Here is a 26,884-nt window from a genome sequence, read left to right on the forward strand (position 1 = left end):
ATTTTTTTTTAAAACGAAATATCTCCCTTTGGAGTGGATTTTGACATTTGTAACTTTGTAGATATTTTTGTCCATACACGAACATACACACTACACACTAAAATTCAAAAAGTGAAAATGCATAATAGGACTCCTTTAAGGTCGTATGTGTAGCAAGGTTGTTTTTTTATATAAAAAAAGAATAGAGCAAGCTAGTGTTAGAGGCCATTTTTGCTTTTGTTAACTGTATAATAAATAAAAAGAAAACCGATAAAATACAAAAAGATTAGAAAAGCTAGTGTTAGTTTTTTTTTTTTTTAAGAATATAATTAGAAAAGAGAGTGCTAGAGTTCAAATAAAGATGCAAGAGATGTGTTTTAGCCGATTCTTGAAGATGGCTAAGGACTCAGCTGCTCGGATTGAGTTGGGCAGGTCATTCCACCAGGAGGGAACATTTAATTTAAAAGTCAGTGAAAGTGATTTTGTGCCTCTTTGGGATGGCATAAGTAAACATTTGTGTTATCTTATTAAGGCCTTGTAACTTGGAGTGTTTATAAGAAAGTGTCTGGTGCATATAGAGAGAAAGGAGTGTGTCCAGCCCATTCACCTGTGTGTAGCACACTCAGAATTGCACAATGTGCAATTTCAACACAGGAAGAGTCACCAAAGTCCTGAGGCATGTACTCACTGCAGGGACCAGAGGAGTGCTGGATTTCATTAAAACACAGGGCAACATAGTGAGACACTAGATTAAACCGAGCGGAGCACAACCACCCATCTGCCCTCCAGCTGATAAATGTCATGAACGAGCCGCGTGTGCTTTTGTAGCCTCTGGCCAAGACGCTCGGCCGGATGTGATAACCATGGCAACCAGAGCTGGATGACGCCCACGTCCTCTCAGTCCCTGCAGAGATGTGGTACGCTGCCCTGTGCCACAGGACATGAAGCTTTCAAACGGAGCAAGCGTGAGACTGAGATAGAAACAGGGGGTGTTTTCATATCAGTGATTGCTGAACTCTGTTCAACGCTAATGAGGAGCGGCACTTCTCAAGATGCGTGTGAAAACTCACAATCGCAATGCTTGAGTGGTCTGGGTGGTTGCTAGGTTGCTCAGAGCGGTTGTATTGTCATTGCTGTCCTAAAGCTGTTCGGAGTGTTTATAATGTGTTTCTATACGATTACTGGGGTTTTCTAGGTAGTTTGTAGGCAGTGCTGATTACATGTAATCTGGATTACATAACCAGATTCCAAAAATTAAGTACTAATAATTAGATATTACATTTTAAAATACTCATAATCAGACTACAGTTACTTTTTTTAATAGAATATACAATGAATGAAATATATTTTCTTTCTCTTTGCATTTTCATAAAAATATATTACAAGATTGTCTGATTTAAAGGATTAGTTCACTTCCAGAATAAAAATTTCCTGATAATTTACTCATCCAAGATGTTCATGTCTTTCTTTCTTCAGTCAAAAAGAAATGATAATGGCAGCCGATGAATAAGGGTCTTATCCAGCATAACAATCCGTCATTTTCCAAAAAATAAATCAAATAAATTGATATACATTTGAACCTCAAATGCTTGTCTTGCACTAGCTCGACTTCACACATTACGTAGTCACACTGGAAAGGTCACACGTGACACAGGTGGAAGTACCAACCCATTGTTTACAAAGAGAACGTCCAAGTCAAACGCCCTTTACAAAAAAGGTAAAACTACGATGGCGTTTTTCGCCCTACCCTAACTTTTTGAACTGGACCACAAAGATGAAGAAATAACCACGTGTGACCTTTCCAGCGTGATTACATAATGTATAAACTCATAGACACACAGCACAGAACTAGTTCAAGATGAACATTTGTGGTTAAACGTATATACATTTTTATTTTTTTAGAAAATGACAAATCGTTCCGCTAGATAAGACCCTTATTCCTCAGCTGGGATCGTGAAGAGCCCTTTGAAGCTGCATTAAAACTATAGTTTGGACCTTCATCCCGTTGATTCCATCTGAAGTCTACTATATGGAGAACAATCCTAGAATGTTTTCGTCAATTTTTGTCATGTAATTTGGAATCAGTAATGGACTACAATTTCAAGTAATCTACCCAGCTCTGATTGTTTGGGTTGGTTGCTAAAGCATTTCTAGGTGGTTGCATGAGTGGGTGATTGCTGAGCTTTGCAGATGTTAAGGTGTTCTATATGTTGCTAGGTCTTTTCTGGGTGGTTACCAGAGTATTCTAGATGGTTGCTAGATATTTTCTAAGTGGTTGCTAGTTCAGCTTTATGTGTTATGTATTGTTATTGCTATGCCATTGTAAAAGTGTTATTTGTCTTTTTTGATATGTTGCTATGCATTTGCTAGGGTGTTAGGTGGTTGCCAAGAGTTTTTTGTTTGTTTGTTGTTTTTTTTTTGGTTGTTAGAGCATTTCATTGCTAAATTGTGCTGGGTAGCTGTCAGGTATTTGCTATGCAGATGTTAAGGTGCTCTAAACGTTGCTTGGGCATATGGTTGCTAGACTATTTTTCTGTAGTTACTAAGCTGAGGAGAGTTTAGCTGGTTGAGATGGTGTTGCTGGTGTATTCTGATAACCTGCAGTGAGCTTGCTAAGGTGTACAGTGTCTTCTTTCTTCCCATGTTGTGACACTGGGGTTGTTACTACACTGTAAAAAAAAAAAAAGTTGCGCAAACTTAAAAATTTTAAGGCAACCAGCTTCAGCAGATTTTTGAGTTTGCTCAACTTTTTGTTTAATAAATTTAAAACAACAAGTTGAGAAAACTCAAAAAGCTGCTGAAGCTGGTTGCCTTAAACCTTTGAAGTTTGCGCAACTTTTTTTTTTTTTAACAGTGTAGGGCGTCTCTACTGTAAGTGGTTGCAATAGTGTTCTGGGAAGTTCCCAGGATGTTGCTGTACAGTTTCTAATGTGTAAGGACTGTTTTTAGCATATTGCATTTCTAGGTGCCACAAGTCAAAAGAGCCCACCCTCAAATCACTATCACTCCATCATATTCTGTCTGTGAATATGATGGTCCTTTTTAGAAGTGTAGGGAATGTTTTCACCCATTTTATTATCAGCCAGCCGTACATCTATGCTGGTTGGGTATGTTTTGAAGCATGGCACCAGGTTTGAGCTGGTTTAAGCTGGTCCTGAGCAACTACCTCCTTCTCCAAGGACCATCTTAAATCAGCTACCATGCTTCAAAACACACCTAACCAGTATGCTGTTTTTTTCAACATGGATAGTGAAGCCTGCCTTTGCGAACAGCACCGTTAACAAACACCTTGACTGATCTCTGATGAGAAAGCTGTCCCCCCCAAACTAATTCTTGTTGACGCCAGTAGCAGGTGTTGACGTGAAAGTGACTAATCTGCCTTTACAACTCTAGCTATGATCACCCCTGCCGTACTAAAGCTCAGGCTCATTTATTCATCACAGTTCAGCTGTGCGACAGAAATCACGCTATGTAGATTTGAGAATGCAGCGAAGGGGAAATTAAGACGGTTAATTATTCCCTGGGTTTGTCACTTGCCTGAATGTTTGTTCATGTTATGCATGTACTTTACACTGTATTTTTAACACATACTTTGAGAATTTTGTTTTGCTGGTGTGTTATCACAGAATACATGCAATGTTAAAGGGATCGTTTACCCAAAAATGAAAATTCTGTCATTTACTCACCCTCAAGTTGTTCCAAACCTGTTCAAATTTCTTTTTTCTGGGAAAAAAAGAAGATGTTTTGAAGAATTTTGGTAGCAAAACAGTTGATGGTAGCCATTGACTTCCATAGTATGTAATGAAAACTGTTGGGTTACCCAGTTTCTTCAAAATATCTTCTTTTATGTTCAGCAGAAGAAAGAAATTTGCACACTTACCAACACACTGAACACACTGATCCAGCAAAACCCAGCAACCATGTTTGTTGGAGCTTGTTGTGGCAATGTGAATTCAACCTAGACAGCATAATAGCAAACTAAGTGGCATCTGTGGTCAAATGCTGCAGGATGTTTTCTCTTCACTAACTTCACTTTTCTTCGTCATTTGTGCTCAATGTCTTTTAACCAGCAGTTGTTTTGGTGATTCTAGTGGATGTATAAAATCAGTTCTCCTCAAGTTCACACAAGGTGTCCTAACAGAGGAGAGAATCACATTAATATGATCTACTAACATCTGAGAAGCACATAAGTGTCACAATACATTATCTTCATTTGACCCTCCATCTGTTTGTGCATCTGTTCGTGTCTGTCTGTTGCAGACCATACTAGTAGGAGACAGTGGAGTGGGGAAGACGTCTCTGTTAGTGCAGTTTGACCAGGGAAAATTCATCCCAGGATCCTTCTCTGCTACTGTGGGCATCGGCTTCACGGTGAGTCTCTCTGCAGAAGGTCACAGATCATTTTTTCTCAGGACACTTTTATCCATGGAGAAGATAAAGCATAGGACCGGATACACTGCACAAAATAAATAAATAAATGAAATAACCTTAAAACAAGATACATTTACTTAAGACAGAAAATTACATTTAATATTACAAAGTCACCTCAAAATTATTATTATTATTTTTATTTATTAAAAGAATATTAAAAATGATTTTTTTATTTTCTTGAAATTTACAGTGCCATATTTCATAAGTAAGTATTTTAGGTAATAAGCTGACATCTTTCTGATGTTAAATAGACTTTTTAACACCATATAAAAATAAAGACAGACAAATATGAAAAGAGAACTGCTGGGAAAATAAAAAAAGGAGCAAAACAGATTTGTTTTACCTCAAATTAAATGGTAAATTAAATAATATATGTAATTTTGTATTATATTATATTGTTGCATTTGCATAAATGTACGTTTTTATGCAGTTTGTAGAAATTTACAAGGAAAAAATGCTGTAACAGGATAAATTAGCGAATGATTTCCATATCATCCTCCACATGCTAACCTTTTATCTAAATATGTTACTACTAATATTAAACGCACATGTTTGTGTGTTGACTGAAACACAAATATCACTAGCTTCCATGTCAGCTCAGCCTGCTGCATTTGCGTAACTCCCTGCAGAAAGCCGCTGGGCTCTCTCAACAGATAGCGTCTGATTACAATAATATGATAATGATCATTTTACTGCAGGCTCTGATTATAATTACAGAGGGATCTGTCTGGCCTCGGTTGGATCATCACTGTTTGTTGTTGTTTTTTCCTTCATATTTTGTAATAAGTCTCAGTGTTTTTGTGTGTGAAACAGGGTGTTTAATGGGTGATTCTCTGAATTGGGTGCCTTTTGGGTCATACCTTTTTTTTTTATATACCTTAAATAGTTATATTTCTGATCATTTCATGTGATAGTGGATTAGTCAAACCTTTAAGAAAATACATTTTCCCACCTCAGGCATGAAATTCTAATCGATATTGAGTGTTTTTTCTTACTGAAAGTTGTTTTGGAGTTCAACCCCGTCACAGACCACTTGGACCCTGTTTAAATATGATTTAAAAAGATTTAAGTAAATTTTTGTAGAAGCTTTTCAATGAGATGTCCCTTGTTTGATATCATTTATTGCATGTAGAATTTTATTTTTAAATACTCACCATTTGAATACCAAATCAGGTCATGAAAACTGCATCTAACATTGGTCTTCATATCTTATCACAAAATATGCATTAACATTAGGATTTAATTAGGCTTTCATATTTTTTCCGACTGTCCTGTAAATTCTGCACACAGCAAAACAAACATTGACCTAATTTGTCTTCTTATCACGAAAATATTAATAAAAACTGTCAAATAACAGGGTTGAACTCTGCATAACGGGGTTGAAAATGATAACAGGGTTGAAGTGATGATCATTATTTCAATATAGTATGGATTTCTTACCTGTAAAATTAATGATATCACATTCAATAACATTTTATTTTATTAAAGTTGGCAAAAACAAACAAACATTTTAGTAAGTATTTAACATTAAATCAAAAGCATTAAGCATTAATTAATCACTAACATCAATCGATCTTTCCATTTTGAAATATTGAACATAAAATACCATAATTGATTATTTCTGACAGTTCACATTACAATACAACAAGTCTACAATTGAGTAATCTACTAAGAAGTGTCAAACTTTCAACCCTGTCACAACGATTCAACCCTGTTATAATAAAAAATGTGACGGGGTTGAATGTGACGGGGTTGAAGTTTTTGGCTAACAGTAGCTAAAACAGTTAGCTTAGCTAAGACAGTAGCACCACATGGTATTTAGGACATCATAAAAGTTTAATGTTTTGCAAAACTATTATTTAATTCTTCTTAAACCGTTGTTTACTATCATTTAGTCATATAACAGAGTTGAAATGTTGAGCCTGACAATCTTAATCTGACAGTGAAAAACATGAAATATAGGTAAGAAAAGATACTGGCAAGTGCCTTTCTTTGCAGCATGTTCTTCAAGAGACTTGTGTGATGTCACTGCCTGGATGTGATGCCACAGGGATTGATCCATTATTTTTATAGGGGGGTAAATAGTATGGCGTGACGGGGTTGAAAACAAACTGGAGGACGTGTATAAATATTGCAATTTCATATATAATTAATGCATTTTTATATATATATATATGTATATTTTAGTTAAAGTAGACCAACATATGATTATATTAGCAGCAACATTTTGGTATAAATTGCACTTTTTATTTGTTTGATATTCAATGAAAATGTAATGATGGTTAGTGAGGACATGCAAACATGCTTGTTGTCTACTACTTAGGCAACCCATTATATTTAAATTAAAATAAAAAAAAGCAATTGTGTTGCATTATAATGCAAAGGCACCTGGTTCTATTAATTGACAGCGTTAAAATGCATTTTGTGATTTCCTTCAATTGAAAATCTTTGAAGTAAGTTTGGGGGACTTGAAGGGCACCCAATTCAGAGAATCACCCTAATATGTGTGTGCGGAATATGAGCATATTAGAATATGAGTATATTATGGAAATATGTTTTTTTCTGTACACAAATAAATACCTGTTTAGGTAGACTGTGCCAAGACTGAACTTAAAGAAGATATGCATGAATACATTATTGGTCCTTACAGCCATCCTGCTGGATACGAGCACAATATTCCTGCAGATCATAACGAGAGAGAAAAATACTGTTAAATATAAATTAATATTAAGCCAAATGTTGAGTGCTGTTCTTTTTATATTTTATGTTATTATGTGAGATACACATGTGGATGCCATTACACGCATTGTTCAGTAGAGGGCGGACTAAACATACGTTTTTAAATCAGAAATGAATAATTAATGCCCAGACCTTATTAATGTCCGCTTCTGAGGCGCCACAAGACAGTGTTGTCACGTGGTACGTGTTACTCCTCACCGCAGTGTTTAGGGTGGACCAATCACAGTCGTTTGCGATGCCATTTCGTTCCATCTAATTATTAAAGATTGCTGCTTCGGATTTTAATTTTTATTTCTTGGAATAAATACATTTGAACGATTAAATGTTCTGGTGTACTAATGCCTCTATTAAATCAAAACATATTCTAAGATTTGAATGAGGTTGAATGGAGGATTGAGCTTTCTGAGCCCTGAAGCGCCCCCTGCAGAAAAACGGTTTTAGTGCACACAGAAAACATATTGAGCAGCATTTGCCGCGCAACAGACGCGACGCGACAAAACCACAACGCTCCTGTTATAATCAACGAGGCGGCGCGCTCGAGCTACCGAGAGTTCGCAGATTATAATGGGCGCGTCTGGTGTAGTCGCGTCGCTTGATGGGTGTCATTGGTCGATCTCTTCCTCTCAATCAGTGTGATCAGATGTGATCTTGCACCTGTGTGCGCGCCTTACCCACGGGAGCCTGTTGCTCATGTGCTGTGTGAGATTATGCGCGCAACTGCACGATAACGATCTTGTTTTGCGTGTTAATGATGATGAAGAGGACGCTTTTCGGATAGATGCATTTTTTGTGTTTCTTCATATATCCTCATCCTCAGGCAGCATCTGATGAAGTTTGGGCGCGTTTTAGATGCACTATGTGATGCATTTGTGATTTAGTCACCCGGCGCGTTTTGAGAAGAACATCGAAAGCAAGATCCTCGTTATTTGTTTCCGCGATGTCAATCAAAAAAGCAACATTGATGGAGAATGGGGTTAAAAACGGAACGTCGAGAAATATGCTGGAGCGATGCGCCTCGGTCAATGAGTATTTTGATATTGCCTTCAAGGTGTGAGTTATATTTTATTGTTTAGTTTATTGCTGGTGTCATGATTTGTATTGTTGTTGTGGCTGAAAAATTTGCCCAGCATTAGTTGGCACCTGTGGCGCGTGCGTCTTCTACTCGGAAATCACTTTTCAAGAATGCAAAGGCATGTTTACAGTCTGAATTGACTTTAATTGGCTGCAAACATGTCGCTTTGCATGCAAATGTAATAGTAGTTCACGATCTAATGGTACAATATTGCAGTGGTTCTTAAAAACTGGTTTTGCGTTTGGACCAAAGTGGTGACTAAACGCAGTATAAAAATAACTGATTCTACAAAAGTAAAGAAAATGGTCATTGAAATCAATTTAGCAAAATTATTAATATAACAGTATCGTTCTCCCGTTTGAAATTTAACCCTATAATGTGACTCAGTTGCATTATTATTTACATTATTATTTTTGCATTGATCTTATCTATAGTTTTTCCCCCCTGCCTCCCACAACCTGTTTTGGGTCGCAAACCACTAGTTGAGAACTAATGCTATATAAAGTATACCGCCTTTTTCTTAATTTGATGCATTTCCTCCAATATTTAAGTTATGTGATCGTAGTTTGACTTTTCCCTGACTGGTGGATAAATATTGACTCAGGGAGGGAGTCATCTCATTGCATCTGAAGACTTGTTGATGTACTCTGAAGAGACACGATGATATAAAGGTCTCAGAGATTCCAGAATTTTATTTTAGTCCAATAAGAGGAGCTGTTTTTGCCTCTGTCTAATTCGAAGTCAAGAAAATGCGTAGATTTCAAGTGATAAACAATATGCAATGCTGGAATTGAGCAACAGTAGTTTTACCGAAGAATATTATGCAATGCACAATTGGGCAAACGCATTTCACAATTTGAGTTTCCTTTCCATTACAAAGCATTTTCTTCTGTTAAAAACAACTGCGTTTTGGTGTTAAAGTCAACATGGAAGCAAAAATAACCCTAATTACTTTTTAAAAATATGTTTCTGGTTTAGTGCGCATGATTTGCTGCTTTATGATATGCTCAATCATTTGATTCGCTCTTGTATTCAAACCCTTTCTCTTAACTACCTGTCACACTTTCCACATTCCAGCCATTTTCGATGGGTAAAACTGATTCTTACCTGACAGTTTTGTCTTGTTCCACTCAAAAATGTCAATTTATGGAAGTAAAGTGGGTTGTGAATGTCATTCCGTGTTGACTTTAACATAAAGTTGGTGAACAGTTATAGCTCATTAAACAAAACCAGGATGTGGTTGTAGGCCTAACAGCTGTCTCTGACCCTGATGCCTTTAGGTGATGCTGCTGGGAGACTCTGCAGTGGGGAAGACCTGCGTCCTGGTGCGCTTTAAAGATGGCGCCTTTCTGGGAGGCAACTTCATTGCCACAGTGGGGATAGACTTTAGGGTGAGCCAGCAGTGGATGGAGCTGGTTTGCTTCTCTTTATACAACATGTTTATGGAGGTCATATCATGATAAATCAATTTTTTGTTGAACTAAAATAAGCGTTTGATGTATTGTAAGTTTCAGAGCTAAAAGTTTTGTTGCCTGCTGCTTTAAATGCTCACGCTCTTTATTGTCAGGTGATTTTTAAATGGCTCTCAATGTTTTCAATTTGATCAATACGGTTTGATTTTGCATAAATTATTGAAACGTTAGTTATGAATGTCCTCTAAATGGTCTGAAACAAGTAGTAATGTCTAAAAATGTATAAGACGTGCATCCAAATTAAATGTTTAAAAAAGCTTCATATTTAGAATGCAAAGTCGGCAACACCAAAGCTCCAAAAGTAGCAAAAAATGTATTTAAAAGACTTTTGTATAGTGTGTGACGTTTCGAGCACGCAGGCTCTTCATCAGACAAATGAACAACACTGATATCACAGTGAGTCACAGACCTCACAATATTATCATAATAATACCCCAACAAATAAACCAAAACAATAACATATCAAGGAAACAATTAATGCATGTAATGCAAAATACAATTCTCAAATATGCAATTCAACAGCATTAATTGATACCTGCCAACGCACAAAAATTCAACTACTACCATCAAAACATTTATTAGAGCTGTAAAAAAGCTATATACATACAGTATCTCACAGTGAGTACAACCCTCACATTTCATCTTTTCATGTGACAACATTGAAGAAATGACACTTTGCTACAATGTAAAGTAGTGAGTGCACAGCTTGTATAACAGTGTAAATTTGCTGTCCCCTCAAAATAACGCTACACACAGCCATTAATGTCTAAACCACTGGCCACAAAAGTGAGTACACCCCTAAGGGAAAATGTCCAAATTGGGCCCAAAGTGTCAATATTTTGTGTGCACCATTATTTTCCAGCACTGCCTTAACCCTCCTGGGCATGGAGTTCACCAGAGCTTCACAGGTTGCCACTGGAGTCCTCTTCCACTCCTCCATGATGACATCACGGAGCTGGTGGATGTTAGAGACCTTGCGCTCCTCCACCTTCCGTTTGAGGATGCCCCACATATGCTCAATAGGGTTTAGGTCTGGAGACATGCTTGGCCAGTCCATGACCTTTACCCTCAGTTTCTTTAGCAAGGCAGTGGTCGTCTTGGAGGTGTGTTTGGGGTCGTTATCATGTTGAAATACGGCCCTGCGGATCATGCGCCGCTTCAGTATGTCACAGTACATGTTGGCATTCATGGTTCCCTCAATGAACTGTAGCTCCCCAGTGCCGGTAGCACTCATGCAGCCCCAGACCATGACACTTCCACCACCATTCTTGACTGTAGGCAAGACGCACGTCTTTGTACTCCTCACCTGGTTGCCACCACACGCTTGACACCATCTGAACCAAATAAGTTTATCTTGGTCTCATCAGACCACAGGACATGGTTCCAGTAATCCATGTCCTTAGTCTGCTTGTCTTCAGCAAACTGTTTGCGGGCTTTCTTGTGCATCATCTTTAGAAGAGGCTTCCTTCTGGGACGACAGCCATGCAGACCAATTTGATGCAGTGTGCGGCGCGTGGTCTAAGCACTGACAGGCTGACCCCCCACCCCTTCAACCTCTGCAGCAATGCTGGCAGCACTCATACGTCTATTTCCCAAACACAACCTCTGGATATGACGCTGAGCACGTGCACTCAACTTCTTTGGTCAACCATGGCGAGGCCTGTTCTGAGTCGAACCTGTCCTGTTAAACTACTGTATGGTCTTGGCCACCGTGCTGCAGCTCAGTTTCAGGGCCTTGGCAATCTTCTTATAGCCTATGCCTATCTTTGTACAGCAACAACTTTTTTTTTTTTTTTTTTTTAGATCCTCAGAATTTTTTGCCATGAGGTGCGATGTTGAACTTCCAGTGACCAGTATGAGAGAGTGAGAGCGATAACACCAAATTTAACACACCTGCTCCCCATTCACACCTGAGACCTTGTAACACTAATGAGTCCCATGACACCGGCGAGAGAAAATGGCTAATTGGGCCCAATTTGGACATTTTCACTTAGGGGTGTACTCACTTTTGTGGCCAGCGGTTTAGACATTAATGGCTGTGTGTTGAGTTATTCTGAGGTGACAGCAAATTTACACTGTTATACAAGCTGTACACTCACTACTTAACATTGTAGCAAAGTGTCATTTCTTCAGTGTTGCCACATGAAAAGATATAATAAAATATTTACACTTCTGTGAGATACTGTAGCTAGATATTTCATATATTAAAGAAATGGACGAATATCAAAGTCCTTATTTAATCCTCTAGGGACAACGTATCTAATGTAAAAATCCAAAAGGCCTCACGTTGTAAGAGTAATTTATTAATATCACCACCGTGCCGTGGACACTTGCTACTCTATTCCTATGTACTGGAGAGTGGAAACGGAATGAAATGTTTTTTTGCTACATTTGGAGCTTTGGTGTTGCCGCCTTTGCATTCTAAATATGCTTCTACTTGTTTTTTTAGTCGAGCACACATTTGAGATTGATGTGCGTGGTGCTGTTGCTTGCTCTTTAAAAAAAAGTATCATCAAAATGCATTTTAGAAACTTTAAACAACATTCAAATGAACATTCTGTTTACATGTTAACCACACTGAGAACATTCGTTAGCTGGGTTCTCATAGAATTAGAATGGTTATACAGTGTCTTTGGTGTAAACAAGCCTTTACATCGTTTTCTATTTAACGAACAATAGAATTATGCTTATAATGTCAAGACCGAGCAGCTTGGGTTTTTTTTTTTTTTTTAAAAAGGTCTGATTGTTTCAGTCTCATCTTAACAGCTTGAGTAGCACATTTTAGTGCAGATTGTTTTATGAATCACACAAATGTCACAATATAATGCTGCTTTTCCAAGAGGCTGTTGTTGAAGGATGAGACATCACAAACTATATTAGACCCAAAAGCAAGCCCGCTGCTGACAGCAAAGTGCTGTTGCTCATTTCACATGTGAAGAGGGTGTTTATTCCACAGACTTATAGAGAGAATTTACCTAAAATTTAAAATTCTGTCATTTACTTGCCCTCATGTTGTATGTATTACTTAATTTCTTCTGTGGAACATGATGATTTTTTTTTTCTTCAAAATATTTTTGTCTTTAATTCTGAGAGTCAGAAAGAGGGAGCAAATTATTCATGAAAAACTAATATTATAAGTGGACCTCAAAGGCATAAAACATGATGCTTAGAAAAATATGATATGAGAGCCCGGCCTCATGAAAATGTGTATAAATCAACCCGATCTCAAGAAAGTGCGTATAAATTGTACGTTAAATAAAAATGAAAACTCGTGGTATTGATACGCAAAAATGGACTTTGGCGTGTATATGCTACGTGGTGGGTAGGATTAGGGTTGTGGGGTAGATGCGTATCATATGTACGCGAAAACTGCCCATCATATGCATGCCAAACACGTTCGTATCATCTATATGCCAAAGTCCATTTTTACAAAGTCCATTTTTATCAATTCCACGAGTTTTCGTTTTTATTTGGCTTACTATTTATACAAGCCTGGTCTCATGAAAATATGACCCTTTAACACTTACATCCACCATCTAATCAGTAAGCCGTTCTGGCACTCCATTATAGATAGGTTGTGTGTGTGTGTGTGCTTCTCTGTATTCACTGTCCATTGGCATTTAACTGTGCAAATCTCTGTGGTCTTCTGAAGTGGTGCTGGTGCAGTCCAGCAGCCTCTCGGACAAATCTGTGAAGCCATTGTGCCACTCAAGATGTCTTGGAGTGTTTGGGTATAACAGGCCAATCTGATACTCGTTCACGTTTCAGTCTGGCTAAATGATTAACCCGTCGCCCGATGACACTTTGGGTCTTGAGCTGCACCTGCCAAGCACTTGGTTGGGGAGAAAAAGATCATTTTTTGGTTAAAACTTACCTGGGGTGTATTTGAAGTCAGCGTGAGATGAAAACTCACCCATACACTTCCATAATGTACTTAAAGTGCTCTATTTTTGCGCACTAATTTTGTACTTAATATACTAAAAACCCCGTCCCTCCACAATTGACTGCAAACTGGCATTTGTTTTATAGTGCAACGGCCACATCTCAAAATTCAGTCAACAACCAATAGATCGTAATGTGAGAGTTGGTAGGGTTCTTTTCCTTTGACAATAGTCTGTTACACTTTGTCACAGTACAGAAGAAAATATCTGTTGCTACTTCAGTTTCACCAAGACTTTAGAGACCCAGTGAAATGATAATATCCTATTAAAATATCCTATTACGGGGAAGTCGTGGCTTAATGGTTAGAGAGTTGGACTCGTAATCCAAATGTTGCGGGTTCGAGTCTCGGGCCAGCAGGGATTGTAGGTGGGGGGAGTGAATGTCCAGCGCTCTCTCCACCCTCAATACCACGACTGAGGTGCCTTTGAGCAAGGCACCGAACCCCCAACTGCTCCCCGGGCGCCGCAGCATAAATGGCTTCCCACTGCTCCGGGTGTGTGTTCACGGTGTGTGTGTGTTCACTGCTGTGTGTGTGTGTGTGTGTTCACTGCTGTGTGTGTTCACTGCTGTGTGTGTGCACGTTGGATGGGTTAAATGCAGAGCACGAATTCCGAGTATGGGTCACCATACTTGGCAGTATGTCACTTCATTATCACTAAAACAAAGTTTGAGTGTGACCTATCTAAGAGCTCATCGGCCTGTATTATAATCATTTGCTAATTACAGTTACTACCGACATTGCCATTGTAGAGAGCATTTGATTGGACAAAAATTGGTATACGGCCCTAAATGCAAGATGAGTCCTCAATTTTGGGTTTATTTTCTGATACGGTGAATTAAAAATGTCAGTCATGTTTTCATTTTTTTGGAGTCATTACAGTTAATACACCTACATGTTAACGTAAGAGGCCGTTGTCAGTTGGCGTTAAGGGCGCATGCTTTATTGGAGGGAAATAAAGTTTGTCATGCTCCACAAATAGATTTTGCCCTCAAGCCAAGACAGTCAATTTGGTTTCACAGTATGTGTTTTTGCAAGGAAGTAAGGTTATCATAAAAGACCTTGAAACGGTCAAGGCTTGGCATGTGATGTGGACCGGTTTTGAATGTCCGATTCGAGTAGAAAGTGCCATGCTTTCAGACAGAAGGTGTCTTTAGGAAGTTCAAAAACCCTTTTAAACCCTCATTCTTTGATCGCCTGCCAACAACGTCTAAAATTAGTCTGAAATTAAGCATCTTATCTGCTGCAGCTCGGGGAAACAGTGAAGCGTTTCTGCGTTTCTAGTTTTTTGAATGGCACAGCGGCAGCACTATAGCCTGTGTCTATTTTGGGCTCTTCCTTGTAGCACTTGCTCAGCATGAGGATGTGTGGGAGCCAGAGCAGAGCAAGTCTGATGCCAGAGAAATGGAAAGCCATTACAACAAATTGATGGCTATGCTTGATTTATGCAGGATAGGCAGAGGCCCTGAAAGATGTATGTTTTTCATAAATCTATGTCCTTTCCGGTGTCAAAAGGGCCTTGTAACTGAAACAAGGTCTGGTTTCCATTTCTCAAATAATAGGTTGAGACTTGGAGAGATCGTGCAGATTCCTAGAGCAACTGATAGATGAATATCCTATAGCCATATAGCATCGCCATTGGAGGAATGGAAATTGTAAGGAAGGTAACGATTCTGGCTTTGGTCCCGGTCTTTTAACATTTCCATTATTGATTCTTTTAGTACTTTTGAGGAAGTGCCATCAATATTTGTTCACGTCTGACACTAATTTAAAGGGATAGTTCAACCCAAAAAAAGATTGTCATCTCACCTTCATGTCGTTCTAAACGTGGAAGTGAATAGTGACCAAAGGGTCTATCAAGCTTCAAAAACCCACCATGAAAGAAGCACAAATATTCATGACTCGCTGTGTCCTTTGTCTTACACAGTCATATGATAGATTTGTGTAAGGAACAGACCAAAATGTACATTTTGTTTTGGTTTTCTAATTTCTTGTGTGACTTGTGGAAGAAAGTGAGTCATACAGATTTGGAACAAAATGAGTTTGAGATTTAGTTTTGAACTATGTTCAAGTTTCAGACATTAATCATTAACTCATAAGTAGGGCTAAGAGAAATGTTAGTGATATTATCAATATCTTTGCTGACAATATCGCATTAGGGAGTATTGCAATAATGTTAAGTCTATAAACCAATTTCACTAATCTCTCACAATGGTTTTCAAATGTTCCTGTATCTATTTGTGGGAGGACACATTTCCACATTGTACATCTAGCAACGTTTTTGATATTTTCATTTTTTTGTGCATTTATAACACTGTGTTGTCATGCCTACTGATTAAATTACATAGTGAGTGATGGCAAATTTGAAATCTTTCTTTCTTCAGACCAACAGAACCCATCTCTCTATTTTTGTTCCTCTTTTGTCGTTATAGAAAGGCTGTCATAGATTTTTTTTTTTTTTTTTTTTTTCCTTTTGCTATTGGAACAAATAGGAATGCCAAAAACTATATTTGTTGTAATTTTCCATATAGAAATTAACCTAACTATGATGACTTCTGCTTACACAGAAATGTGAAAAGGGTCCATTAGCTATTCCATCCGGAGAAAAAAAAAAAAAAAACCTTATGTATTATTTATGCAAATGCAAAAATAGCAGTACTTGAGTAATACAGAGAAAAATCTAGAGAACATTTTTTTTAAGCTTTGTTGCTGTATTTAAAAAGAAAGAAAAAAAAAACTGAAGGAACCAATTCCTACTCCTAATCATCAGTGGATTTCATCTTATCTTATTCTGCAGCTTTTGTTGGCTTGCCCTTGGAGAAACAATGAAACATCTGAGCTCTGCTGAACATACTTCTGTCAAGAAAAAGATTTGTGTTTTCATTCAAGTCAGATATGGGACAATGGAGACATACCTGCGTTCGTATTGAACCGGTTAATGTTTTCCTCGAATTGCTTTGTGCTCTGCTCCGATTTAATTTCTGCAGAACTTCCTGGAAGGAGTAAGCAGCCAAAGTGTGTCTTTGAGATTACGATTACTCTATAGTCCACCACATAAGCATTTTGTCATCATTTACTCTCCTGTTGCTGATAATGTGACATAATGAAAAGGCAAAGGGTGCAGTTTCTATGTAACTGGTGGCACCTAAATCAAACTACTTTGTGTTTTCTCTGCATGTTAAGCTGTGGCGAAAAAAGACACGGTTCAGCTTTAAACGCCTACGTTTTTGATCCATCAGCATTAACTACAGTCTTTGTGTAGATATTCAGGATTGAAAGATTGGTCGGCCTAAATGGGTGCCTGTATGTGAATGATAATTATTCATCTCTGAAATTCTCACTTCCATTTGTGTGACTGACGTCTCTGATTGCACTTCCATTTGGTACATGAAAACATCTGAGTCTGGTCCTCTCAGTGCAGAAGGTGCGATTTTTAAAACATTTAGGTCACAAAGGAAGTAGCGGCTGACGTCAACAGGAAATTAAGCAGGGAGCTTGTCTGTTATTTCATCTCCACTATATAATTAAGTCTGTGTGGAGAGCCTGGCCACACAAAAGCAAAATTGCACAGTTAGAGATCTCACTTTAGTAGTAGATAAATTGTTTTCATATTTGGTCGTGTGTTGTTTCCTTGAATAACAAACTGTTTACTTGTTAATTATTTTGTCTTTTATTTGTGAAAAAGAAAGTGTAATGTGTTTTCCTAAGTACTTTTTGTGTTTTAATGGGTGTTTCTTCTTCCTGTTGCCTGTAGAATAAGGTGGTGACTGTGGATAACATGAAAGTCAAACTCCAGGTACGCAAACAAGACAAGCATCACTATTAATTACATTGATTTGAGTACTGTATTGAACTCCTGTCCTGTTCTATTTGTCATATAGGCATGAATAATGCCTCAAATCATGCGACTTGAGCAGACGACTGCTATTCTGGTCAGATTTTCACCTGCTGAACGGATTTCAAAAATCCCATAGCTTTAGAGTCGAGCCGGGAGCCAGTACGCATTACAAATAACACGAGTAACTAGTAAAGTAACACATTACTTTAAAATTTACAAGAAAATATAAGTAACTTTTTCAGATAAGTAACGCAAGTTACTTTGTTTTCCCATTTATTCTCTGATATCTCTCCTGTCTCCATGTTGAGAGAAATTGGCTACATTGGCACTTCCTTCAGCCTGACGCTTATTTATTTGGTTTGCTGTAAAAAGGGCCTTTACAGTTGCCATAAATAACTCTTTCCTCATTTGTTATTAAAAATGAACGAGCAATCCCAGCTTAGGTGACAAAAAGAAACACACAAGTAACATAATGCATTCCTTTCCATAAAAAGTAACGCAATTAGTTACTTTTTTATGAAGTAACAGATTACTTTTAAAAGTAACTTTCCCCAACACTGGAGGGAGCAGAGCTGTATCTACAGACCAGAATCTCATAGACTATGGAGTGAACTCTTGACTTGGAAATCACAGATAACACCTTGGCAACCACCTAGGAATGCCCTAGCAACCAACAAGACTGCATGTGGTGGTGTGTTTTGCGCAGGCAAGCACCGCTCACATTTTTTTCACAAAATTCAATTTGGTTGGCCCTCCTGCCTGTTCAAAGATCAGGTTTATTACATCAGGACGAAATCACAAAACAAATTATTTGTAATGGTTTCAGGTTTCTCTCTTTCTAAAACAGATTTGAAAAAATTACACATTTCAGATATGGTTCATGTTGATACTTGGGGACAATTCAGGTTAATTGTGACATTTTTCTCCCTAGTCCAGTGTCCTAAATGTACCCCTTCGTGACATGCTTTACACGCTCCTCTCCTGCAGATTTGGGACACGGCCGGTCAAGAGAGGTTCCGCAGTGTTACTCACGCGTACTACAGAGACGCTCAGGGTAAATATGCCACCTTCAGTTTATTACAAGTCTTTGTAAAGCAGTTAATCATGTAGGACCTTGCATTACCGTGATTTTTACCTTGGGTCTCCGGTGTTCTTGGGCATGACACAAAGTGAAGTAAACAAGTGAAATCACTAATGTTCAGCCTCAAGTGACTTAATGCTTTTATAAATTAGCGACGTAACAAAATAATAAATGTTTTATACTAATGTTCAAAAATATTTTAGATTTTTTTTCTATTTTCTTTTATTTTGATTATAAATTGCTTTAAATGTGTAAACTTGCCATTAAACCTTTGTGTAAAAAAAAAAAAAAAAAAAAAAAGGTCATCAGCCACTGTGCTCTCTGCTTGTTTTTCTTTGAGTTGGTGTCTCTACGTAGTTGCAAAAGTGGAGTACACTGGTAAAATCACTGTAATGTTCTCCCTTGGGAAATTGCTTTTATAAAATAGTGGTAACAAAATATATTTGTTTATTTTTTCAGTCATCGAATAAACTTAATAAATAATCATAATTTTTCTTATAAACTTGAAAAAATAAATAAAAACCCATTAAATGTAACACCTCTTCTCCAGCCTGGTAATATACAACAGTGACATAGACACACAACATTTAAGTTACACTACAATGCATTAAGGAATAGAATTCCTATTGAGGTAACAGAAGAAAGGGTCCCAAATCTTGCGAAATTGTCCAGTGTTGCCTTTGAAGAGATATCTAGTTCGTTTACTCTACTAGTTACTGCAAAAAGTATTATTACAGTAACTAAGTTACTAGTAAATAGTTACTGCCCAGCACTGTGTGTGTGTGTGTGTGTATATATTTGGTAACACTTTATTTTAGGGTCTCTTAACTAGTTGCTTATTAACATGCATATTAATAGAATATTAGCCATTAATTAGTAGTAATTAAGCACATATTAATGCCTTATTCTACATGACTTTATTCTACATCCTAATCCTACCCAATACCTAAACTTAACAACTACCTTACTAACTATTAATAAGCAGAACATTAGGAGTTTATTGAGGGAAAAGTCATAGTTAATAAGCGTTCCCTATTCTAAAGTGTTACCATATACATATACACACACACACACACACATACTCAAGTGGTGTAGATGGTAAAGTGCATGTCATAGTCTTTTTGACGCAATCGACCCGAGTTCGAATCCAACTTTTGCCAAACTTTTTTCCTCCCTTTTCGAATCTCATATCACATCAAAAAGTAATTTATTTTTAATGAAAATGAAGGAAATCATCTAAAAGAAAAGTATTGAGTAGAATTAGGGTAGGTATAGGGAGGGCTTTATTGATTTGTACCAATGAGCCAGCATCCGTTTAATAATTAAAATTAAAATGATAGTTTACACTCAATACGTTATTGCATACTGTTTTATAATGTACTACAATACTGAGGTGCAGATAATTGCCACTATTTGCAATAAGTAGTATAAATAGTAAAAAATCCTACTATTTTGAAATGGTGTAAACAGAATATTTTACTGTTTGCACTGTGTAAATAGAATATAAATATCTCTTAAGAAAATACTGCTATTTTCATTTAGTGCAAATAGCTGCTGTCTATATACATATGACGCCATTTGGCTTTAAATATGAATATATACCATATACAGTGGGGCAAATAAGTATTTGATACACTGCTGATTTTTCAAGTTTCCCCACTTACAAAGAATGGAGAGATCTGTAATTTTCATCGTAGGTACACCTCAACTGTGAGAGACAGAATATAAAAAATCACATTGTATGATTTTTAAATAATTAGCTTCCATTTTATTGCATGAAATAAGTATTTGATCACCTACCAACCAGCAAGAATTCTGGCTCTCACAGACCTGTTAGTTTGGCCGTTTCTCAATACCTAGTTCGCAGAGTCTGGACTTCCGTCCTTTCGAGTTTGGACTTGCCAAGTTCGACTCAGAAGAACGAACTCTCGAGGACGGGAGGACGAACTGAATTCTGGGTTATGGCCCGTATCAAGTCTGCACAAGTCACCTCTCGATGCATCCTCGGTAAAAGGGGCGGATCAAGAACACATCCGGGGATTTGAACTGGACTTGGCTAGATGTGAACTTTGAATTGGAAAAGTACTTCAGCAGCGACTGATGACGTTTCACAAGTCCACAAGAACACAAGTACAGACAAGTACGCATATTGAGAAACGGCCTTTGTCTTTAAGAAGCCCTCCTATCCTCCACTCATTACCTGTATTAATTGCACCTGTTTGAACTCGTTACCTGTATAAAAGACACCTGTTCACACACTCAATCAATCAGACTCCAACCTCTCCACTATGGGCCAAAGACCAAAGAGCTGTCTAAGGACACTAGGGACAAAATTGTAAACTTGCACAAGGCTGGAATGGGCTATGAGTTGTTGCCTTCTTGGTGAGAAGGCAACAACTGTTGGTGCAATTATTAGAAAATGGAAGAAATTCAAGATGACTGTCAATCTCCCTCGGACTGGGGCTCCATGCAAGATCTCGCCTCGTGGAGTATCAATGATCCTGAGAAAGGTGAGGGATCAGCCTAGATCTACATGGGAGGACCTGGTCAATGACCTGAAGAGAGCTGGGACCACAGTCTCAACAGTTACCATTAGTAACACACTACACCGTCATGGATTACAATCTTGCAGCGCGCGCAAGGTCCCCCTGCTCAAGCCAGCACATGTCCAGGCCCGTCTGAAGTTTGCCAAATACCATCTGGATGATCCAGGTGAGGCATGGGAGAAGGTCATGTGGTCAGATGAGACCAAAATAGAACTTTTTGGTATAAACTCCACTCGTCGTGTTTGGAGGAAGAAGGATGAGTACAATCCCAAGAACACCATCCCAACCGTGAAGCATGGGGGTGGAAACATCATGCTTTGGGGTGCTTTTCTGCAAAGGGGACAGGACGACTGCACCGTATTGAGGGGAGGATGGATGGGGCCATGTATCGCGAGATTTTGGGGAACAACCTCCTTCCCTCAGTAAGAGCATTGAAGATGGGTCGTGGCTGGGTCTTCCAGCATGACAATGACCCCAAACACACAGCGAGGGCAACTAAGGAGTGGCTCCGTAAGAAGCATTTCAAGGTCCTGGAGTGGCCTAGCCAGTCTCCAGACCTGAACCCAATAGAAAATCTATGGCGGGAGCTGAAACTCCGTGTTACCCAGCTGACAGCCCCAAAACCTGAAAGATCTGGAGAAGACCTGTATGGAGGAGTGGGCCAAAATCCCTGCTGCAGTGTGTCTAAACCTGGTCAAGAACTACAGGAAGCGTCTGACCTCTGTAATTGTAAACACCGGTTTCTGTACCAAATATTAAGTTCTATTTTTCTATTGTATCAAATACTTATTTCATGCAATAAAATGGAAATTAATTATTCAAAAATCATACAATGTGATTTTCTCGATTTACACAGTTGAGGTGTACCTACGATGAAAATTACAGATCTCTCCATTCTTTGAAAGTGGGAAAACTTGAAAAATCGGCAGTGTATCATATTTATTTGCCCCACTGTATATCATAGTGTAGAAACGGTTTCTCAGTAGTGCATTTCATTCAGTTTGAGCCTCTGTGGGAGATCACTGCAGTGAACTTTAAACACTGCGGCCAAATTTATACAGTCTCAACTCCTGAAGAACATGGCAGACTTTTGAGTCAGTGTTTAATTACTATAAAGCTCAGCTCTGAATCATTCGCTGTGATCTGAACATGCTGTGCTTTCCATTACAGCTCTGCTGCTGCTGTATGACATCACGAGAAAGTCCTCCTTCGACAACATCAGAGTAAGACAAACAAACACTTAAGGGCGTTTTTAGATATGTATTTATTGGATGTTGTCATTTCCTTGCTGCTGTTAGCGTGGGTTGTGAATGACATGCATTTCTACTGCAGATGCGTTTCTTGTCCTTCAGCGTTTTTTTTGGTTTTTTTTGCATATCTATCGCTACGCAGGCCTGGCTGACAGAAATCTATGAGTATGCACAGAAGGATGTGGTCATCATGTTGCTTGGCAACAAGGTAAGTGGGACTTCCTGAAAGGAGTGAACTGAAATAACCAGCCCCTCTTGAAAGGTGCAAATAATGTTTTAATGTACACACACACACACACAAACATACAGAGGGAGAGAGAGAGCTGCAAATCAGTTTTTTTAAATCTCCTTTATGATTCTCTGCCTTTTGTGTGTCAGTGTGTCATTTCAGGCGGTAATTCATTTTAGATGCAAGCATTTTTTACAACCTTTGGTCGTCTTTTATCTCTTGATATGTGGTTAGGGTGTGTTCTTGTGTAACTGCCCTAACTGGTGTTGCACTGGATTAGATAGCGCCCCCTAATGGAGCTAATGGAGCCAGAAAGCCACCTTGTTACACATTACATGTACTTAATAATATAACAGCAACTAATTGTGCATAATTACAAGCAAGTAACCCTAAGCCTAACCATGTACAAGTACAAGTACATGTAGTTAATTAATATAACTCATTACTTAAATTTATAATTACACTCAAGGACACGTTAAAATAAAGTGTAATAAAAAAAATCATTTGTTATATCAGGCTTTGACCGCTCATATAATATAATATGATATAGTGAAAATATGGTGCTCAAACTTGCATTGTCAGTACATAGTAGTAAAAGACACCTAATATAAAGTCAATTTTATTCAAAAGCACAAACTGACCAAAAAAAAAGCAATTTGTTGCAGTTAGTCCAAAAAATGTCAGATGAAATTCCAATAGCTTGTAATGTAAATCAAAGAGATGTATAGCAGACTTGCATAATACAGTATATTACAGTATAATATACTTGCATAAAATGCATATGAATATCAGTTGTAACTCTATATCTCCAAATAATATATCTTAAGAAGTAAGATGTTTAGTTTTATGATCAAAGTTCAGTAGGATTTATTGATGGGAGCAAAACATATAATGCAGTGCAATACAATAATAATGGAGAGATGAATAAACTTTTCACAAAAGCCTGATGATCCATTTGATGTGTCTAAAATTAATTGTATGGATAATCAAACAAACCTAAGTAGCTCTAGTCCAGTAAATATTAGCACAGTATAAAGTTATTCTTATGTCAGTAAAGATTTCACAGCATGTGCATCATAACCTGAAGCAGGACATATACTGTATGTAGCCTACAATAGTACTAAAAGGCTTTTACTTGCTAAAAAAGTATAAACTATCTATCAGGCAGCAGAAGACATCCAGCAGATTGTGTACAACAGGTTTTTCAGGAGCGTTTTCATGTTGTTAATTTAGAGCATTTAGGTATTTGCATATCAAATATGATGCAGTAGGCTTTATTGGAATGAGCTTTATCAGCATTTGTGTCATTATGAAGTTACCACAGAACATTTCAGCTCTTCCCCTAGCGTTTACAGTAATGCATGTACAGCTAAAGTAAACTAGGCCAGCATTCTGAGTTATCAAGATCTCATTGATTTACGTTACAAGCTGTCAGAATGACATTTTTCTTGCTGCACCAAATTGCATACTTCTGCTCAGTTGGGGCTCTGATGAAATGTGACATTTTTCTCTCAGCATGAGCTCCATATTCTCCTATTTTATACTATCCGAGTCTTAAAATGTATCAAATATGATATAAAACATGAAACACATTTGCAAACTTTTGTCTAAATGTATAATATATTCTTCTATTTAAAAAAATATATATATAAAAGATATTTTAGGCTTAACCCAGAATGTTTAATCAAATCTTAACAGCTGATAAAAGATCCTCATCCACTGGATTGGTTAGTTGACTCTGTAAGGACAACGAGGACATGTACTATATTTGAGGGTAGTTTCACTTCAGTAAGACAATGTCTTCCAAAAACACACATACGTTGCTGTTTTATATTAATATGTAATTGTGTTTGTACAGTCAGACATGGCTGCTGAGAGGGTGATCACACATGAAGAAGGGGAGAAGCTGGCTAAGGTATGAGTGTCTATGACTTTAACATACCTGCTATTACAAATGATCAGTAAACATCGCAGTTTATTTAACTGCAGCACTCTGCTTTTTCTTTATTGAAGCAATATGGAGTCCCTTTCATGGAGACCAGTGCCAAGACCGGTGTTAATGTGGAACTCGCTTTCTATGCCATAGCAAGGTTTGATGATTTTCCTAATATATTATAAACATTTAGTGAATTTTACACAAATGTTTTGTATACAGATTGAAACAAGTAACATCATCATGCTCTTTCAGTTTTTATACTTCAAAATTTCAACTTCATGTTTAATTAAATTTGCTACTTGTCATTTCTTGGAAATTATTTGTCAAATTTCTAAACCAGTTCTGAGTTGCACCATTGTTTTCCCACACTAGTTTGCCAACCACTCACAACAATTTAGCAACAACTTTGTAATAATAATGCAAAAGACTTGGTGTAAATCTGCAAATCCCTTGTGAAAGAGCCATGTTTTTTTCAGACACTTAATTGCATATTAATTCGACATTAATATAATAGAGATTAAATGGCTGTTATAGTTCACATTTATATAAAATGCAGTTAATTGAATTTAAGTGTTCTTTGACCCACTTATGTGGGACTTAATCACATGTTTATGTAATAGTAATTATATTTTAGTTTACCATAAATGCATTCGGCAACACGCTTATTACATATAAAGTATAAAAATACCTCTAATGCCTGTAAAATATGGTTAAAGTGCGTTGCCGAAAGCATTCATGGCAAGCTAAAATATAATTTAATGCAATTTTTAATGAAACATGCATGTTATTTATTTAAAATATATTTGTAATTGCACATTTGTTGCAAAGTTGCACTTTAGTACATTTAAAATGTATTAACTTTTAAATGTAATATTGAATAATGCACTTGCATTAAAATATCTGTACTTTAAAAGATCAACAAAAATAGATTAAAATGATTTTAAATGCATTTTAAAGTAAAACCTTTTGACGCAAGTACACTTTTAAAAACTTAACATTCAATAACTGTAATAAAGTATTAAGAAACAGTCATAACAATCTTTTAATACACTCTCTCTGTAAATAAAAGTGCTCTTATTTCATCCTATTTTGGAGTGTCTATTTACACTAACTCCACCCACCAATGTGTGATTGGACAAGTCAACACTAAAAACAGACGCCAGTTCAGCATCAGTTTCAGTGGTGTCTGGTAAGGCGCGTGCTTTTTGACGCGATTGACCCGAGTTCAAGCCCCCCTTTATCCCTTTTCAAATCTCATATCGCATCAGAAAGGCATTTATTTTCAATAAAAATAAAGGAGGAAATCAAAAAGTTGAAAATAAAGTATCGGGTAGGGTTAGGGTAGGTGTAGGGAGAGCTTTATTGTTCCAATAAGGTGGCATCCATTTAATTATTGGAATTAAAACTATTATAATTTATACTCAATACATTTTTATTGCATACTGTTTTATAATGTACTACAATACTGAGGTGCAGATAATTGCCACTATTTGCAATTAGTATAAATAGCAGAAAATATTGCTATTTAAACAGTGTAAAATAGCATCTATCGCTATTTACACTTAGTGCAAATAGCCACCCATATTATTTTATTTGCTAGTAGTTTTTAAAAAGACTCAAGTACACTACAAGTGTACATTCAGTACAAGCGCACTTTTTCACAAGTTTATTCAAACGTAAGCGCTTCAAGGTTTTTTAAGGCTTTGTCAAACCATCATTCAAAATTTGCCTTGAACACCTATTTCTATTTATTACGCTGAAACTGATGAATGTTTTCTCTTTTATTGCCACACAGAGAACTCCAGCACAGAAACATCCAGCAGCCCCACGAGCCCAAGTTCAAGATCCATGATTACATCGAGTCAGAGAAGCAGAAGTCCAACTGCTGCGGCCGCCTCATGTGACAGCTCCACATCTCCAGACAAAGACGTGTGTGAATGAAACGTGCTTTGTTTTGATGTGTACGATCCCCCAGGCCCCTGTTCGCTTTATAGTCAGGAATATACAGCCAAATACTGCTGAGGTGCATCAGAGTAATACGTTTCTGCTTTATAAACTGTATTAATCCAGGTGTGTACAGTACCCAGGTGTGTCTGATTATTCCAGGTATGTTTGTTTGTGTAACGTGGTTTCCGGGTTTCTTCTCTGATGGTTATAGCCTCTATCTACACGCAGTGTAAAATATATTAGTATTGAATTACATTATGTGCCACGCAAATGTGCTCGGGCGGTGAGCTTGTGTCTGTAGTGTTTTTTTGTGTGTATATATATATATATATATATATATATATATATATATATATATATATATATATATATATATATATATATATATATATATATATATATATATATACAAGTTCTTTACTGT

The 26,884-nt window shown here is 37.4% G+C and overlaps 1 protein-coding gene across 1 annotated transcript; it reads left to right on the plus strand.

Moving 5' to 3' along the window:
• Positions 1-7,795: 7,795 nt before the first annotated feature.
• Positions 7,796-26,791, plus strand: LOC306848235 (ras-related protein Rab-37-like). Its single transcript, XM_079382655.1, has 9 exons — positions 7,796-8,197; positions 9,502-9,612; positions 17,388-17,429; positions 18,459-18,525; positions 22,269-22,321; positions 22,491-22,556; positions 24,436-24,492; positions 24,591-24,667; positions 26,309-26,791. Exons 1-9 carry the CDS (start codon positions 8,087-8,089, stop codon positions 26,415-26,417), a joined length of 693 nt encoding a protein of 230 aa, XP_079238781.1. The 5' UTR covers positions 7,796-8,086; the 3' UTR covers positions 26,418-26,791.
• The last annotated feature ends 93 nt before the right edge of the window (positions 26,792-26,884 follow it).

The sequence above is a fragment of the Barbus barbus genome, assembly GCF_936440315.1.
Source record: "Barbus barbus genome assembly, chromosome: 3".
NCBI lineage: Eukaryota > Metazoa > Chordata > Actinopteri > Cypriniformes > Cyprinidae > Barbus > Barbus barbus.